The sequence below is a fragment of the Cibotium barometz genome, chromosome 49 (assembly GCF_041138505.1).
Source record: "Cibotium barometz isolate CiBa-2024 chromosome 49, ASM4113850v1, whole genome shotgun sequence".
In the NCBI taxonomy this organism is placed as follows: Eukaryota; Viridiplantae; Streptophyta; class Polypodiopsida; order Cyatheales; family Cibotiaceae; genus Cibotium; species Cibotium barometz.
Genome location: NC_141094.1, coordinates 28,380,894 through 28,398,428, shown reverse-complemented (window position 1 = coordinate 28,398,428; position 17,535 = coordinate 28,380,894). Strand labels below are relative to the sequence as shown.

Below are 17,535 nucleotides of genomic sequence, written 5' to 3'. Positions count from 1 at the left end.
TTTTCTACTCCAAACTAAATCAAGAAAACAACTATTTGGAAGATGGTCACTTTGTGGCAGAAAATGATGCCTTTAACTCCAATCATCGTTTCTAAAAACTTTGTATGTCCTACTCTCTAGCACCAATGATGTAGCCAAGGTAGAAAGAATAGCCAAAATTTGTAACCCTAATCTTAGAAGAGACCTCTAGACCTCAAAGACAGGTCAAGTCTCTATCAAGGGGGGGACCTCACTCCTAGAGATGACCTCTAGGCCTCAAAGACAGGTCAAGTCACCATCAAGGGGGGTGTTGAGATTTGAGGTGATGTGTAGGCTAGAGATAAAAGTGGAAACGTATCCCACATTGATGTATAAGCGCAACAATGTACCTCCTCATATAAAAGGGGACCATTTCAAGTAATGAAGAATAAAGCAAGATCTCAAGCCTCTCTATGAGTACAAGTCTCAATCCTGTAACCTAATTGAATTGAGTCTTAAGCTTAGTTAACATAACCTTTTCATCATCATTATGTTGTTAATTAGATTGCACCCACCATAAGATTAGATTAGTGTTTCTTAATGATAATGTAAGGTTCCCCCTTCTAAAATAGGGAAAACACTTAAGATAGTCCACTAAGTCTTAACTTGGAGAAAATTTTCTATTATCGACACCTTGACCAGGTAGAGATTCAAGGATACGATTCATAGTAGGTAAGACCTAGTCCTATCCCGCAGGGGGAGCGTGATCTTCTAAAAATCAAATCACCCATAGGGTAATTGATCATAAATTAAGCAACTACTAGACTTGATTTCTAGAGGCAACGCTTTTTTCCTCATCCATGTAAGGCGCAGCCGCTGGCCTAGTCTTCTAGAATAGAGTTGCCCACCAAGAACCTATTTATCTAGCGGGCTTTCACTTAATCTGTTGGAAAGCTGCCCGACTAATCGGGTCCACCTGTTCGTAGGATGGTGCCGTTGGGACATTCCATCCTCCCACTTTCCACCCTACTCACGCGTCAATTTGTTTTCTAATTAATCCTACCACATTGTTTGACATAAATAAACATGTTCCTTAATTAAGGCCCTTTTCACAAGGTTTGTTAAAACAGTCTTTTTCCACAATACAATAATGCCAAAAATAAGATTTATAAAAAGTTTATACATGAATCAATTTCATACAAGCCAAACCGACTCTCTTATTCTTTTCCTTTATACTGCCGATGATCTAGAATTCGGCCTTCCAGCCTCTACATGCTGGGCAAAACCCTACGGGACTATACACCTCATCCTCGACCGTTGGCGAGGACTCAAGTCCGGCCTGTCGCCCTCTCAGGCTCCATTGCTCGATCCTCCCGCCCCTCAGAGGGATGTCTGCACACTAGGGTGGACTTATTCACCGCACTAGCCTGGGCCCTCAAAACTAGACAGCATCATAATCTCTCACCTCAATCGGCGAACCTTATTCTCCCAATGGTATGAGGGATACCTTGGGCCATTCTCGGGCTTTGCTAACGACGCTCGGATACACAAGCACGGAACGGAGTTAGCGTCAAAGCTAGGAGAAACTTGCACCCTTTAAAGATAACAATTTCAATACAATTCATTGAATACAACATCACTCAATTCGTAGCTTCATATAATTTTATGTCATTATTTTAAAAGGAAAAGATACACATTTATTAACACTAATATTTTAAAAAAAACTCTTCTTTAAAAGATAACCAAGCTAACCTGGCAACCATTTCCTTAAGGAGCTTGTAAAGGGAGGGTTGGGACCGCATCGGGAGCATCTTCTCTAATCTCATTTTGTTATGCGCTCCTCTCGAGGTAATATTCTGACGTTTTTGGGAAGGGGCCATCTTGGACATCTTCTTGTAGGACTTGCTGTCGCGGTCGAAACGCTCCAGTCGAATCTCAATTCTGAGATCGTTTGCTCACCGTATGAGTAAAAAACCACAACGCATGAACCCTCTCTTAAGGCAAAAACCTCTTACTAAAGTCCACACAAATGGGGGCGGGGGGGATCGTGAGATGTCCTTAACACAAAAACGTTTTACAAAAGGGGAGAAGGACTGAGGGCTGCTCTAAGTCTCTTCACACAGGGGGGGAGGTTGCCTCTAGTAAGAGGGGGATAGATGAAAATTGCCTCTAGTAAAAGAGGGATAGAGGAAAATTGCCTTATCTGAAAAGTGGCAAACGAGGGGGTGTGAGAGGGGTGGCTGCAAGGGGCGGTTGTACTACAGTAAGTATGCTGCACAGGGACGGACGGCGGTACGGGCGGCGGCACAACAGAGCATAGGCTATGCAGAAATGTGTGTTGCCCCATGGAGCAACCCGGGGGGGTTTATATAACTGTGTGGTATAGGTACGGGCGCTGCGCAAAGCAAGGACGAAAGGATGGTGTACCAGCAAAGGCTGTAGATCAGTGGTCTGCATGGCTTTGTGGGAAAGGATGGTGTACCAGCAATGGCTGTAGATCAGTGGTCTGCATGGCTTTGTGGGAAAGGTACGGTGTCGGTTTTAACAGGGAGGAAAGGAGTGGTACGCATGTACCTTATCTGGTCTGGGGCAGCATGGGTGTCCACGTAACGATACGTGTGGAACGGCCGTCCTTTGGTTCTTGTACGGCCATCGTACGAGTACGGGCACCTTGGTAAGTGTGTACGGTTCAAATTTTGGGGCGGGGTCCCCAAATTTGGGACACCTGCCTCGATTTGCGTGTCGGACCGCCCTAGGGGATGAATTTTTTTTTTATCCGGGAGGTTCTCTTGGTCTTTGGGGTTCAGACCGTTTGTCAATCGGACGCCCGGTCGTGCATTTATTAAGGTTTAAAGGTCGTTGCTTTTTAACTAAAAATGACTGAAATTTGTGTATAAGCTTGATCCGGTGTACGTTTTGGATGCTATAAAATCCTATATTAGGGCAAAATCACACGCAGATTCTAAATTTGGGCTCAAAATTTGAAGATTCTAAGTAGAAATGACTCATTTAATAAAATTATTGATTTTTATACCATAAAAACTCTACTTTTTAACTAAAAATGATTGAAATTTACGTATAAGCTTGATCCGGTGTCCGTTTTGGATGCTGTAAAATCCTATACCAGGGTGAAATCACACGCAAAATCCAAATTTGGGCTCAAAATTTGAAGATTCTAAGTAGAAATGACTCATTTAATAAAATCATTGATTTTTATACCATAAAAACTCTATTACATGGACATTTCTTTATTAATTACAGGTGCTTAGTGGACCTGAAGAGTCCTCTAGCAGTGGATCCAATGTTAGCCCATGGTAAAGTAGGTTGAGGATAGATGTAGATACACATGTATCACGCAAAGGGAAGGAAAAGGTAGATCAATCATTTGTGCCTAATCTGTTAGCAAGTCACTCATATCTGGATGGTGACTCTACTGGATTTGAACAGAGTGTTGCTGAGGAGCTTGGCATTCCATCTATGATCTCCTTGTGTAAGGAGAATGAGGGCTATTTTGAGGACACTTGGCAGTGATCCACGTGTACGTAGGTCTACGAGGGTTAGGTACCCTGTTTGACACGTTGAGATATGATGGATATACAACCCATCATTATGCTTACATGGTTAAAGCAATAGAAGAATTGGAGCCCACTTGTTTTGAGCAGAACTTAGAAATAAGAAATGGAAATATGCCATGAATGAGGAGATGGTAGCATGGGATGCAAATGCAACATGGGAGTTAGTGCCTTCGCTTTTAAGAAAAAGAAGACAATTGGATGTAAGTGGGTTTATAAAGTCAAGCATAACGCTGATGGTTCAGTGAGAGTAGGTATAAGGCAAGATTGGTGGCCAAAGGCTATGCACAAAATTATGGCATTGACTGTGAAGAGACATTCAGCCCGATTGCAAGAATGGTAACCGTGAGAGCTATCATTGCTATGGCTACAGTAGCAAAGGGTTAGTCTTTACATCAGATGGATGTAAAGAATTCCTTCTTGCATGGTGATTTGCAAGAAGAAGTTTACATGATGCAGCCACTAGGTTATGAGCTCTCTACATGTGGAGCAGAATCAACACTTCTTACATCTACATGTTCTATTGTCTTCACTGTTGGTGCATACCAACTACTCATCTCATCAAAAACAACATCTTTGCTTACTCACATCTCATGAGTGGTAGGGTTATAACATCTATAACCTTTCTACTCCAAGCATTTCTCTACCTTTGGATCCAAATTTATTCTCCCTTCATCACTCGAGAACATGCACATATGCAATACACCCAAACACTTTCAAGTGAGACACGTATGATCTTATGCCTGTAAACTTCTGTTTAGGCATCATACCATGAACAGCTACAGTGGGTGTCCTATTCACATAATGTACACAGTAGTTGTTGATACTATTCTGCCCAAAAACAAAAGTGGCATATTCTTTTCAACCATCTACAACACCATTCTGTTCGGAGTGTACCTGCATGTAAACTGTCTCTTGATTCCCTGCTTCCTCAAGAAATTGGTGAACTCATTGGAGAAATATTCTCCCCCACCATCTGATCTCAGGCATTTTATTTGCATACCTTTTTCCTTCTCGAACAAGGCTTTAAATCTCTAAAAGTAAGCAAACACCTCACTTTTCTCCTTCATGAAGTAAACCCGCACTTCCTAGTGTGGTCATCAATGAATGTAACATAATCCTTGCAATCTGCAATTGTTACAGTCTTGGTCAATCCCCATACATATAAATGTATTACATCTAATGCCTTTGCACTAATATGATTTTCATGTGAGAAAGCATGTTTGGCATGCTTACCAAGATGGCATGCTTCAATACTTTGTGCATAAACTTTGGCAAACCTGCAACAATATTTTGTGCCTGTATGTAAACTGTCTCTTGATTCCCTGCTTCCTTGAAATCGGTGAACTCATTGGAGAAATATTATCCCCCACCATCTGATCTCACGAATTTTATTTGCATGCCTTTTTCCTTCTCGAACAAGGATTTAAATCTCTAAAAGTGGGCAAACACCACACTTTTCTCCTTCATGAAGTAAACCCACACTTTCCTAGTGTGGTCATCAATGAATGTAACATAATACTTGCAACCTACAATTGTTGTAGTCTTAGTCAGTCCCCATACATATGAATGTATTACATCTAATGGCCTTACACTGATATGCTTTTCATGTGAGAAAGCATGTTTGGCATGCTTACCAAGCTGGCATACTTCACATACTTTGTGCATACGATCAACCTTAAACTTTGGCAAACTTGCAACAATATTTTTTGCCTGCATAGACTTCAATCATTGTACATTCACATGACCAATACACTTGTGCCATATGTCAATATCTGCAATGACACATGTTCCATTTGCAAGCATTGGCTGCCTTTACTTCAGGTAGATTCACATCCAAAGTAAACATCTTGCCATTTTTTGTTACCCTTTGCAACCAAGCAACACTGATTTTTGAAGTCTTCCACAAAACATCCTTGAGGAACATGAAGTACATCTGCCAAGTACTTCATTTTGCCATCACGCATAGATAATGGCACTTTACCAACACACGCAAAGGGATACCCAGTATCATCACCTGTTTCTACATAACCTGGTTTTTCCATTTTATCCATGTCTCTAAACCACTCAGCATGACTAGTCATGTGGTTAGCAACACCAAAATCCACATACCATCATGTATCTTGAGATCTTGACACATCTCCTATTATGGAATTGAGCATGTGCTGCATCACAAATAGTTGCTCACTTTTGTCATCACCTCCCTGTTTACTAAATGATGCATACTTGCCTTGCTGCAACTTTCCACTTTTAATGTCATTCTGCGTTCTATAGCAGTCCTTTGCCATGTGCCCTAGTTTGCTACAATAATAGCACTCTATGCTATCTATTTGCATTCTGATTTCTTCGCCAAACTCCTCGGCCTCTTTGGCTCCCCCTGCATCTAGAACAACCTCTTCCACCTATGTATGATTGTTGTTGTGAATCATTGGACTTTTGTTGCTCAAAATTCTAATTTCCTTATCGGCCACCCACCACCTTGGCCTTGACCACGAACTCTACCTCTGCCTCTAGCTGAATTGGAGAAAAAGGCATGTTCTAATGTGTTCTTGCTTTATGAAGAAGAGTCCTCACCTAAAGACTTTTCTTCTATGATCAGCATAGACACCAAGTCTCGAAAGTTGGGAGTATTCTCCCTAACTACAGTGGAGGTCTTGAATGGCTTGTACTCTTTGCCAAGCCCATTCAACTAGACACTTACCAAGTCATCATCTTCCACTGATACATTGATAGACCAAAGGGATTCAACAATGCCTTTGATCTTTAAAGCATACTCATTGATTAACATGCTTTTCTTTTCCATAGTATGCAGCTCTTTCTTTAGCTGCAATTTCCTTACTTTTGTGTTGGTCTGGAACATCTGCACAAGATTCTGCCCACGCAACTGCTAAAGTGTTGGCATCCCAGTGTCCTATCATTATGTCTGTGACACTAATGGAAAGCCAATACATGACTTTCCTTGCACCCTGGTTCCAATCCTTGAATGCCTTTATGTCTACTGGAGTGGCATTCTCTTCAGACAACTTAGGAGGCTCCTCATTTTCTCCTTCGACAAAGTCCCAAATTCCTTTACCCACCATAAGGAAATTGGTCATTCTAAACTTCCAGGCATGGAAGTTGTTGTTTTCTAATTTCTCACTGACAATCTGATTGATTCCATCACCAAACATGTTTTCCTACAACAATAAAAAAACTACAACATATAATTTCTGTATGCAACCTATAACACAACAGTATCTTCTGTGACTACTACAGCAATACTTCAGCACAACCTGTAGGTCACCAAATCTAACCAAAGTACATGTACATACATCCAATGTCAACAATACATGTGCAAACATTGTTTGCACTCCCAAATGCATTGATGCACTGCAATAACTAGATTTCGACCAGAGACAGTTCTCAACCATAACTTCCGGAAACTATCAAATATACCTTACAGTGATAGAACAGAGACTGAGAAGCGCCCAAAATGTGATTCTGGCTAAAAGAAACTTCAGTACATGTGAGAGAGGGAGAAGGTGTAAACACCATCGAGGAAGAAGAAGACAAGGACGTGGCCGGTTGAAGCATGTCCATGTGAGAGAGGGAGAAGGAGTCAACGTTGTCGACAAGGAAGAAGAAGACAAGGACATCGCCGGTTGGAGCATGTACATGTGAGAGAGGGAAAAGGGGGGGGAGGGGGGAGCATGTACATGTGAGAGAGGGAGAAGGAGTCAACACCGTCTTGCACAAGGAGGAAGAAGAAGACAAGGACGTGGTTGGTTGGAGCGTGTGCATGTGAGAGAGGGAAAAGGGGGTACATGTGAGTGAGAGAGGAGTCAACACTGTCTTGCACAAGGAGAAAGAAGAAGACAATGACATGGCTGGTGGGTCATCTCATGGGCAGGCTAGTGGAGGAAAAGACAAGGCAACCAACTAGGCAGTAGCATGGTTCATGGTGGCAGGTGGAGGAGAAGGTAAGGAAAGTCTGTGCACCAGCCTACAGGGGAGAAAATGAGGAGGAGGGGAGGGTGGTCGAGGGATGATCGCTCCTCCTTTGATATATATATATGTATGTATGTATGTATATTACATATTAACCATGGGGACAACCAAGGCACAAGGAGAGGAGAGAAAAAAGAAATCATAGATTTCTAAAAAATAAGAGAAAAAAATCCCTTCCATTGACCCTTTGTATTCTGGCTTCCATTCCTACATTTTGCTTCTTAATGTCTTTTACATACCACAACAACGTGTGGGTTGAGTATTACATATTAAACAACCAAGGCGCAAGGAGAGGAGAGAAAAAAGAAATCCTAGATTTCTAAAAAATAAGAGAAGAAAATCCCTTCCATTTGACCCTTTGTATTCTGGTTACCATCCCATGATTTGACCATTTGTATTCTGGCTTCCATTCCTATGTTTTGCTTCTTAATGTCTTTTACATATGGCAGCAATGTGCGCGTTAAGTACTAGTATAGATCAGAGGAGATCGCTCCTCCGAGGCTCCTCCTTTGATATGTATATATGTATGTATGTATGTATGTATGTATGTATGTATGTATAAATGTATGTATGTATGTGTGTATGTATATATATATATATATATATATATATAAAGCTAAGGTTGTCATGCAAGCAAAATTTGAGATTTTACACATGGCTTTAAGGACGTCTAGGATTGCCAAACAAAAGATGGCGGTCTCATCTAACACAGAGATACTCATCTACAAATTGAGAAACTAACTGCCCTTCAGATAGGTTCAGGTTAACAAGCTCCTTAACCAAAGTGACTTGAGACACAAGATCAGTATGCTTGTAAGTAGTATGGTGTAACTTTGGAGGATGTGAGAGAACGTACCAATTGAACCTGATGACCTCCCAAATGGAGAATTATCTCCATACGAGCAACATCATCATTTTTCTACCAATTGGCATGATCTTGAATGAGGTGGTTTAGGCTCATAGTGTGGCTAGAGCTTAGATCGTTGAAGCAACAGTTCCATGCAAATACGCCACACAAGATAGTTGAAACCAACTACCTTGTGAAGTTAGTAAGTGTGCGAGGGAAGCACGTTTGCCACAGGTGTCGGAGCTTGAGGATTAGGTTGAGGGTTGAGATTGTCGATAGCTTGAGTGGAAGCCATGACTGATGTCCAGATCAATAGACAATGCTAGCATAGAAAGAAGGCTTGGAAGAAAAAAAAACAAGACTACCTAGTTCTCTTAAACTATGATACCATGTGAAAACTAGTGTAAGGCTTGGACAAGAAAGTAATGTTTAGTGATAAAAACATAATTGGTTGATTAAACCCAAACGAGTGATTTATACAAGAAATGGATGGTTACAAACGGCCATGGTTGTTGAAGGAGGCCTAACAATAACTACCTACAGACTAAGGTTTATGGTAACTAAGGTACAAACTACTTATATCGTGAGTTTTATTGTCAAATGTGGAACTAAGGTTCTATTTTATCACTCTCCTCTGTGCATCTAAATTACCAAAAAAAATGGGTTTTGAAAATTTAGTGTTTGACTATAACACCATTTACCTTAATTACCTCAATTTAAAATAAATACTTTTCGAATTCTAAATTCTCCTCCATGCAGTAATCACAAATCAACTATTAATGTTAATACAAGAGATCATTTGCAAACACAATTAGCAACTTGTTTTTTTAACTATACCATCTTATATTAGATATTTTTTAAATTCTTAGCAAAGATAAGGTGTTAGTGAAGTAATTAGAATAGAGTTCGAGGGTCCCCAAGTTGTGGATTCGAATCTCTGGTGTGAGAACAATGGCACTTGTGTGTGTGGGTGATAACATGTGTACTGTCTACTTTCAAGTTGCCAAGAGAGGGAAAAAAAAAACTTTAGCAAGTAAAACTTATATATATATATATATATATGATAAAAGCGAGTATATTACAAAAGGCAGCTTATACAAACTTGATAGAAGGCTACACAGCACGAGTATGCTTTAGTTGATTGAAGCAATTACTGGCGGTGCATATTTTTGTGGGAGAGGGTATACTTTCATGGGCGCGGCATCGGCCATATTATCAACCAGGAGTAGTGGATGCTATAGAGGGGATATGAATTACTGCATCTTTATGGAGGATTTTAGAAGCTCTTGTTGGTGCTTTTGCAAACTTAATAAATCAAGGGAAATTGACACTTGAAGAATAAGTGGCTCCGGGAGACCAATCAATAGGGATGGCGTTGTTAGCTGTAAGAGTTGAACCAGAGTTGCAGGTGATCCGTATAGAGAAGGGCCCCTTGAGCGGCCCTTCATTCAGACACCAGTAGGCTCCCCATAGCTGCTCCATTTGTTGCCATTGCCCTTCATCACCCTACATATATATATATCCAATCCCAACCATGTTTCAATGTTTTGAACTTTTAATAAAAACCTCATGAAATATTTCCCATTAGTTACACCACCTTATAATTCAACATTAGCTTGTAGTAGTCATGAATCTGAACTAGCACACACCTGCATGAGCTCAACACTGCTAAGATCACCATCTCCAGCTTCATATTTTACCAAGAAGGAAAACCAGTCATTTGTTGCACCTTGGTTGACTTGAAATGCTATGTTTGTCCCAGGGTAGCTGCAAGGAACCCTGGATGCAAAAAATAAAAAAATAAAAAAAAGGAATGTTTTCTTAGATTAATGGCTACAATTCAAAATATTCTTGTCCATTGACTGAGGCCAATGACTGAGGCCAAAGGGATTGTTTACATAGCTGAATGGTTATGTAAACAAAGTATCCTTATGCTTTTCAATATTGAATGAGGCTTAGCCTTGTGTAGGCCTTTGCAAGGGACACCAATAAAAGTGCAAGTACCTAATGTTCTCTTATCTTAGGTGCTTTACACATTGAGTTTTTTTTTTGGGGGGGAGGGGGGGGGGAGGGGTAGAAGTCCGGGAGATTTCATCGCCCAGCCCATTCTTATGGACCGAGGTTCTCCCTGCCCATGAGAGTAAGTTTGTTCAGATCTCTCATTATGGACGGAAATTCTCCCCGCCCATGAGAGTAGGTCTGTAAACACCCTTATTATATACAGCCCTTAATATGGAAGACTGTGGAACCCTACCCTTCAAAAGAAAGGCTTCAATTTGGAAATTTATGAAGGGTATAAGGAAATTTACTAAGGGTATAAGGAAGAAAAATTACTAAGGATGCTCTTCCAAATTATAAGGAGAAATGCTAGTCTAATTTATACTTTTCAAAATAAAATAATGAGGCTGCCCTTCCAAAACTAAGGGCTTGACTATATGTACTGTGAAAAATTTTAGTAGTGAGGACTTGTTGCATGACATGTCTCCAAATGGGTCATTGGGTAGTCATACTTTGAGTATAGCTTAAAGGTAGTCATACTGTATAGAATACTAGAGGGTTCACTATATGTAAACTCTCTATATCATGTACATTCAAGGCTTAATTTAAAAATATTTTATCTTTAAATTTGTTATAAATAAAACATACCCTTTTTCTTTTTTTTTTTTAAAAGTTGGGCGTTAGGAAGCGGGTTTAGTACCCATGGGACCCCCCTTATCCCACAAAGCAGGGGCAAGCTTCAAGGGTGAGACATCAATCAGGGTAGCCAGCAGGGTTCGAACCCATGACCTGGGTTTTGACAACGAAGCACCTTAACAACTGAGCTACAGCCCGATGATGACATACCCTTTTTCTATTAAATCTATAAATATCCTCTTTAAATGGTACCTTTCTGTATGTAAAAAATGAGATTTTAAAACCTCCTTCTGTTGAACCCACGTGGTACGCTTACATATTTCATATTTATGAGGGACCCTCCGATAGAATACATCAATTGTATAGAATACATCAAGGGTAAAAATGTGAGCATAAATTGATTGCATTAATAGTCAAGATTTTTCAAAGGCAAGAGGTATCTAGTATTAGATGTATACCGCTTGTAGAGCACTTGCAGCACCCCAACATTGAGAAGGCTGGTGGATAGTGTGGCGGTGGTGGCCATCTGGCCAAAGGCAGAGCCACTCATGTCAAAATGAGTCTCCCCACAGCCAGGGCACTCGTCCGTGATCACCACTGTCACAGGCCGGCTGCTCGAACACATGCTTTCCTCACATTTCACCTGCATTCATGCATAAATGGTCGAACAACACCCTTTCAGAATTGTGTATATATTCATCAATTGCGATTAGCCTTAATCCACTTTCATGCTTAATATAACTCCAATCCACAGGATTAAGCCGGACCTGATAACATGTGCCGCAGCCTTTTCCGGCATTGAACAGAACCGGGCTTCCCGCAGCCACGTTTGAGCCATACGGACTGTCTGCAAGACTTCCATAGCCACAGGCTCCACCTGGAGCAATCATTATTAACAAGAGAGATGGCAATAGTAAATTAATAATAAGAAGGATGATTATCAATGATAATTAGGTTAATCAGCCAACTAATATGCTTGAATAGAAGAAAAGTGCGCATTACCATCCGAACCGTCGCCTGTAGGGCTGCCATACCAGGTGGCTGTGGCAAGTTGCCAGTCAGACCCATCATCAGCGCTTGCAAAAATTGTACTTAAGTGAGGATCAAGAGGGCGCAATACTGACAGCAACAAGAAGATGTAGGTAATATAACGTGCTTTGAAGCGCTCAAAGAGCGGTACTGCCATGTTGATTCTCGCAAGCTTGCAAGGAAGCTCAATTAATTACAGGAAAACTGTTAAGCTTGCGGTGTTGAAAGGTGTAGAAGAACGGCTTGGCTATTTAAGGGTGAGATCAGATCACGAGTTTTCTTTGAAGTTGGCAGCGCAATTGTCTCTCTCGTGTTTCAGCAGACCATCAACTGTCAACCGCCAATAGCCGCTCCTCACTTCGATGGATGGCGAACCCACTGAATCTATGGAGTTTGCACTGAAACTGCGATTCATGATTTCCTTTTAAGTGGGCGTAATTCTTGTTATTTTGTCGGTCAAGCATGTAGTTTAATGTCGGAAATACATTTTGTAGTTGCACAGTCGCCGGTCGGCATACATTAATTAATCATCTGTCTTCTAATCTTGCATGCTCAATCAGCGGGGCTTCGGCATACGCGCTCTCGTAATCAACACAGTGTTAAGATATTAAAATAAAACCTTTCATTTTGTGTGATTTCAATAAACTCTATCTACATAGTTTATGTAATTTCAATAAACTCTATCTACATAGTTTATGTAATTTCAATGTTGACAATATAGTTTTGAATCTTTGAATGTCAACCCAGAAAAGGGGAACAAATGCACATGGGACACCATTGGTTCTTAGGAAGGCGACTCTTTAAGGGGCTCAAGGTGATAGAGGCAAGTCGTGAATATGGCAATGTACATGTACATGTATAAAAGAATTATAATGGGGACTAATAAGAAACAAAAGGCCATCTAAAAAGAAGATGTGAGCAAGTTCACCAAAGTATGTAGATAACCAAAGTATGTACATATTTATCTTGCTATCTTTGAAAGGCCCTCAAGTTGTGGTTTGTCAAATGATAGTCTTTATTAGGATTACTTATGCCTTGCTAAACTATCAAACAAAAGCTCTATATTTTTTGAAGTCTCAGAAGATCCATAGCTTAGTAGAAAAAATTACAAAAGTAACACATTTTGAAAAATATAGAGGAAAACTAAATTATTCTTTTGGATATTAATTTAAGAAGGTGTACACAATACCGTGTCCTTCAAATTAGATTCTCATAAGAAGGTTAAGGCTAAAGCTAAGAAGTTTATCACTAAAACCCAAAAAAAAACCTCTTTAGTATGTATATGCTAAAGCAATGGGTTTATCTGAGATTATGAGCACACACATGCATCTCTATTGTTGTTGCAAAGGAAATTAAGCAAGTTGTACAATGGGTTAGACATTAACCTTAGGAATACATCCACATGTTAAGACCCCCTTATTGCACAATGCATCTTGTTCTATGCATAAATTTGATAGGAATGGATTCCACACTTGGCAAATAAAGGTCAAGTATCATGTCATGAGGGAGAGCAAAGTTGATGGGAAGGAGAAGCCTAGAACTAGGGATGTGAAGCTAGCATGGATCACTAGGGATGATAAAGCGTTAGCTATCATTGCATTAGCACTTAGTGACAACATCTCTCACCTAGAGACTTCTCTAGAAGCATGGGGGCAGCACTTGACAAACTATTTGGGGGAAAGGAGGAAAACTAAAAGATTGGTTTGAAGGTTGAATTCCTTGAGTTAAAATTAAATTCCCATGAGTTTTTGCTACTCATATCAACCACATGAAGAGTCTTATCACTTAACTCTCGGCCATCGGAGCACTAATGGAAGATGATGATACAGTGCAGTGCTCTTAAAGAGCACGCTTGAGGAGTATGGCAACCACATGAAGAGTCTTATCACTTAACTCTCGGCCATCGGAGCACCAATGGAAGATGATGATATAGTGCAGTGCTCTTAAAGAGCACGCTTGAGGAGTATGGCAACCTTGAGGAGTATGGCAACCTTGTCACTACTCTCAAGAATCTACCATCTCCAACCTTTGAAGGATCACTAGCTCCCTTCAAGAAGAAAAAAATAAGCTCAATGAAGAGGTGAAGATCAAGCATTCTACTCCAACAAAAGCTTCAACAAAGGACCTTTAAAAGGCAAAGGTAAAAAGTGCAATTATTATGGAAAAAGTAATCATGATGAAAAGGATTGTTACTTTAAAAAGAAATGTAACTCTTGTGGCAAAACCTAATCATGAAGAGAAGGATTACTTCATCAAGAAGAGATCATCCCATTAGTAAACCTTACAACAACAAGCAATGAAGATGAAGAAGTTTCCAAAGATGAGCCTACTAACCTTGTCATAGCCAGCGAATGGGCGCCTTCTGAAAGGCTTCGTTGAACCAAATCCACTCACATTGTATCTCTACTCTTTATAAACTTCACTAGACTAAGTTGCTGAAACTAAAGCCAGAAAGAGCTTGGTGAATCCAAACATTTCTAGAGTAAGATGGTGAAACTAGAGCCTAGGAAGAGCTTTGTAAATCAACACATGTCTATAAGTGCTGGATAATTTACTTGAGAGGGAGTATTAGAAGATTGCTTCATCAACAAGAAGAGGTTATATCATTAGTAAACCTTGCAAGCAATAAAGATGAAGAAGTTTCCAATGAATTGATAAATATACAACCAGGATGCATTATAGCTCCGCTAAACATGCTAGCTCGAGGCCATGCGCACTAGTTGAGTAAAGATAAGGTGGATGTTCACCGGTCTCACTAGCACCTCTAAAAAGGGTAGAAGAAGGTAACCAAAAAAAGATAGGTAAGGGTGAGTCAATGGTCCTTATCTAGGATGGTTTTAACGAGGGAATAATAGAAACATGGTTAACATGATCTAGTCACAAGAAAGGCTCCCTATACAAAAAAAAAAACCCAAATAAACGGCCTTGTAAAGGACAATAACCTTGAAGGGCATATCCCAATGCTAAAAAGAGATTAAGAAACTAGAATATAATGCTTGAAATAATATATGAGTTGCATACTCCTAGATCAAAATATGGGATTGAACAACTGGTTAGGAAAAGTGAGATTGCATATGGACCACAAGATGTATCTAGCCAGATAGCATTCTTGTCATCAACGTTGAAAGTTTCTATTGGATCCTTGCTTCATAGAGCAATCCTACCATGTGGAGAGACCTAAAAGAATGGGTTGAAAGAAACTTCAGAACCACAGGTTAATCTAGTGCATGAACCAAGGGTTAAGACCCCAAAGCAATTAAGAGAAGATAGTAATACTTCTGAATTCATACAAATTCTAGTCTATCAGTTGGGACATTACTACAAAAACAATGACACAAATATTGGTGAAGTAGAGATGAGCATCATTACAAAGAAATACTATGAAAAATGGGCAACATCAGTCTTAGAATGAATGGATTTTGTGGAAAAAATGCTTGATGGAACATTTGCAAGACCCATGGAAGTCTTATAGCATTGAAAATTGTTTCATTATGGTATCATCACACATTTGTAGTGATGAATTTCTTGTACCAACCAAATTCATAATATGTCATACTCATGGTAAAACTTTCATTGAGGAAGACCATTGGTGCATGATTAGGCCTTAAACCAAGTTTATACAAAAATATGCCAAAGTTCTAAAGGTGGAATTAGAAACATGGAAGACTCATTCTATGGGGACAGTAAGCTCTTTAGAAATAGATCAGTTATTACCACTAATCATACCACATTAGTGTGCAAGTATGTGAATCAAAAATTTCCTAAAACAAGGGTGATGAGGAGAACATAATGTATGTATCCGTTCGTCCTCTAGTTTTTAGTGAAACCTAGATGCACATGTTATGAATAATCGACGTATTCCCTAGTTGGGAAACCAACTACATGGATTTGGACTCCATGAAGCAAGAGCCTTCAACTTTTGTCATGATGATGATGAGAGTTGGGATTGTTGTTGATGTGTCAAAAATAAGTTTTAATAGCAATCATAAATGGTTAAGGAAAAAGTACCATCAAGCTAAACATAAAAACATGTCATGAAGCCAATGGATAGATATATATGACAAATGCAAAGTGTCTAAGATACATCAAAGCTACAAAGGAGTTTTCTAAGATACCATCAAGCTAAACATAAAAACATGTCATGAAGCCAATGGACATATATATATGACAAATGCAAATTGTCTAAGATACATCAAAGCTACAGAGGAGTTTTCTAAGATACATCAAAGCTACAAAGGAGTTTTCTAAGATACATCAAAGCTATAGAGGAGTTTTCTAAGAATCAAGGCAAAGAACAAGAAAAAAAATATTAGAATGGATCAATGTAGCAACACTCAAAGTAGATTGATTAGAATGAGTGAAGTATAAGTAAAGTGACATGATAAGGTCACTTATACACTCATAAGAGTACATATAGGAATTTCATATGATAGACCCATTAAAGACAAGTAGATATACTTAGCCGACCTGGGGAGGATCCCAAATGGGTGTTCATTCCTAAGGATCTAACTCCAAATGAGGAAAAAGAAACTGACTTGAAAAAAGTCAATGTGGCCACACAAAAAGATCATTACCTATTGTTGTATACTGAACATGTTTTGGAAAAAGTTACCAGTGAAGAAGCCTACAACTTCTTAGAGGGTTTATCCAGCTATAATCAAGTCCATCACCCCTCGGGATCAGCTTAAGGCCACATTTACCACTATGGGTGACACATGTACCTATCTTAAATTATGTCGTTCGGACAAATCGATGCCCCTATAACATTTTAATGACTTATGTGCATAACTTTTAAAGACTACATTGTAGAAGTGGTTGGAAGTTTTCATTGACAATGTGTATGCTCACTCCAAGTGAAAAGACCACCTAACTTGCTTCAGAAAGGTATTTCAAAGGTGTCTATTGTTTTGAATATCTTTAAATCCTTTGAAATTCCAATTTTAGGTAAAGCATCGAGTTATACTAGGACATAGTATGTCTTAAAATGGTATCTCACCATGGATGAAAGCAAAGTCAAAATGATTTTGGAATTACCTCCACCTACTAATTTCAAGGGAGTGTAAAGGTTTATGGGACACATTAGGTACCACAGAAGATCCATTGTATTGTATGCGAATATTACAAGGCCATTATATAGACTACTAGCAGTCTTTCAATGGACAAAGGAAGAAGGCCTTGGCAAGTCCAAATATCTTAAGACCCCCAAATTGGGACATAGTCTTCAATATGCATATTGATACATCAAATTTTGTTATTGGGTGTGTGTTGGCACACCCAAGGGGTTATAAATTGGACTACCCTATTTTTTTCACCAATAGGAAACTCAATAAAGCTGAGATAAACTATACGACCATAGAAAGACAAAGTTTAGCCATGGCCTATGTGATGAAAAATTACCGACACTATTGTTTGGCTAACAAATTTATATTCTTTATGGATCATCAAGCATTGTTATATCTTTTCAATAAGCCTTACATAATAAGATGGATTACATGATGTGGTTTCTCT

At 39.4% G+C, this 17,535-nt stretch overlaps 1 protein-coding gene across 1 annotated transcript; it reads right to left on the bottom strand.

Moving 5' to 3' along the window:
* Positions 1-9,678: 9,678 nt before the first annotated feature.
* On the bottom strand, positions 9,679-12,230 carry LOC147610461 (expansin-B3-like). Its single transcript, XM_086786573.1, has 5 exons — positions 12,001-12,230; positions 11,766-11,875; positions 11,457-11,641; positions 10,014-10,143; positions 9,679-9,870 (listed from the first exon to the last, which is right to left on the bottom strand). The coding sequence occupies exons 1-5, from the start codon at positions 12,182-12,184 to the stop codon at positions 9,679-9,681; spliced, it is 801 nt and encodes a 266-aa protein (XP_086642699.1). The 5' UTR covers positions 12,185-12,230.
* Positions 12,231-17,535: the final 5,305 nt, after the last annotated feature.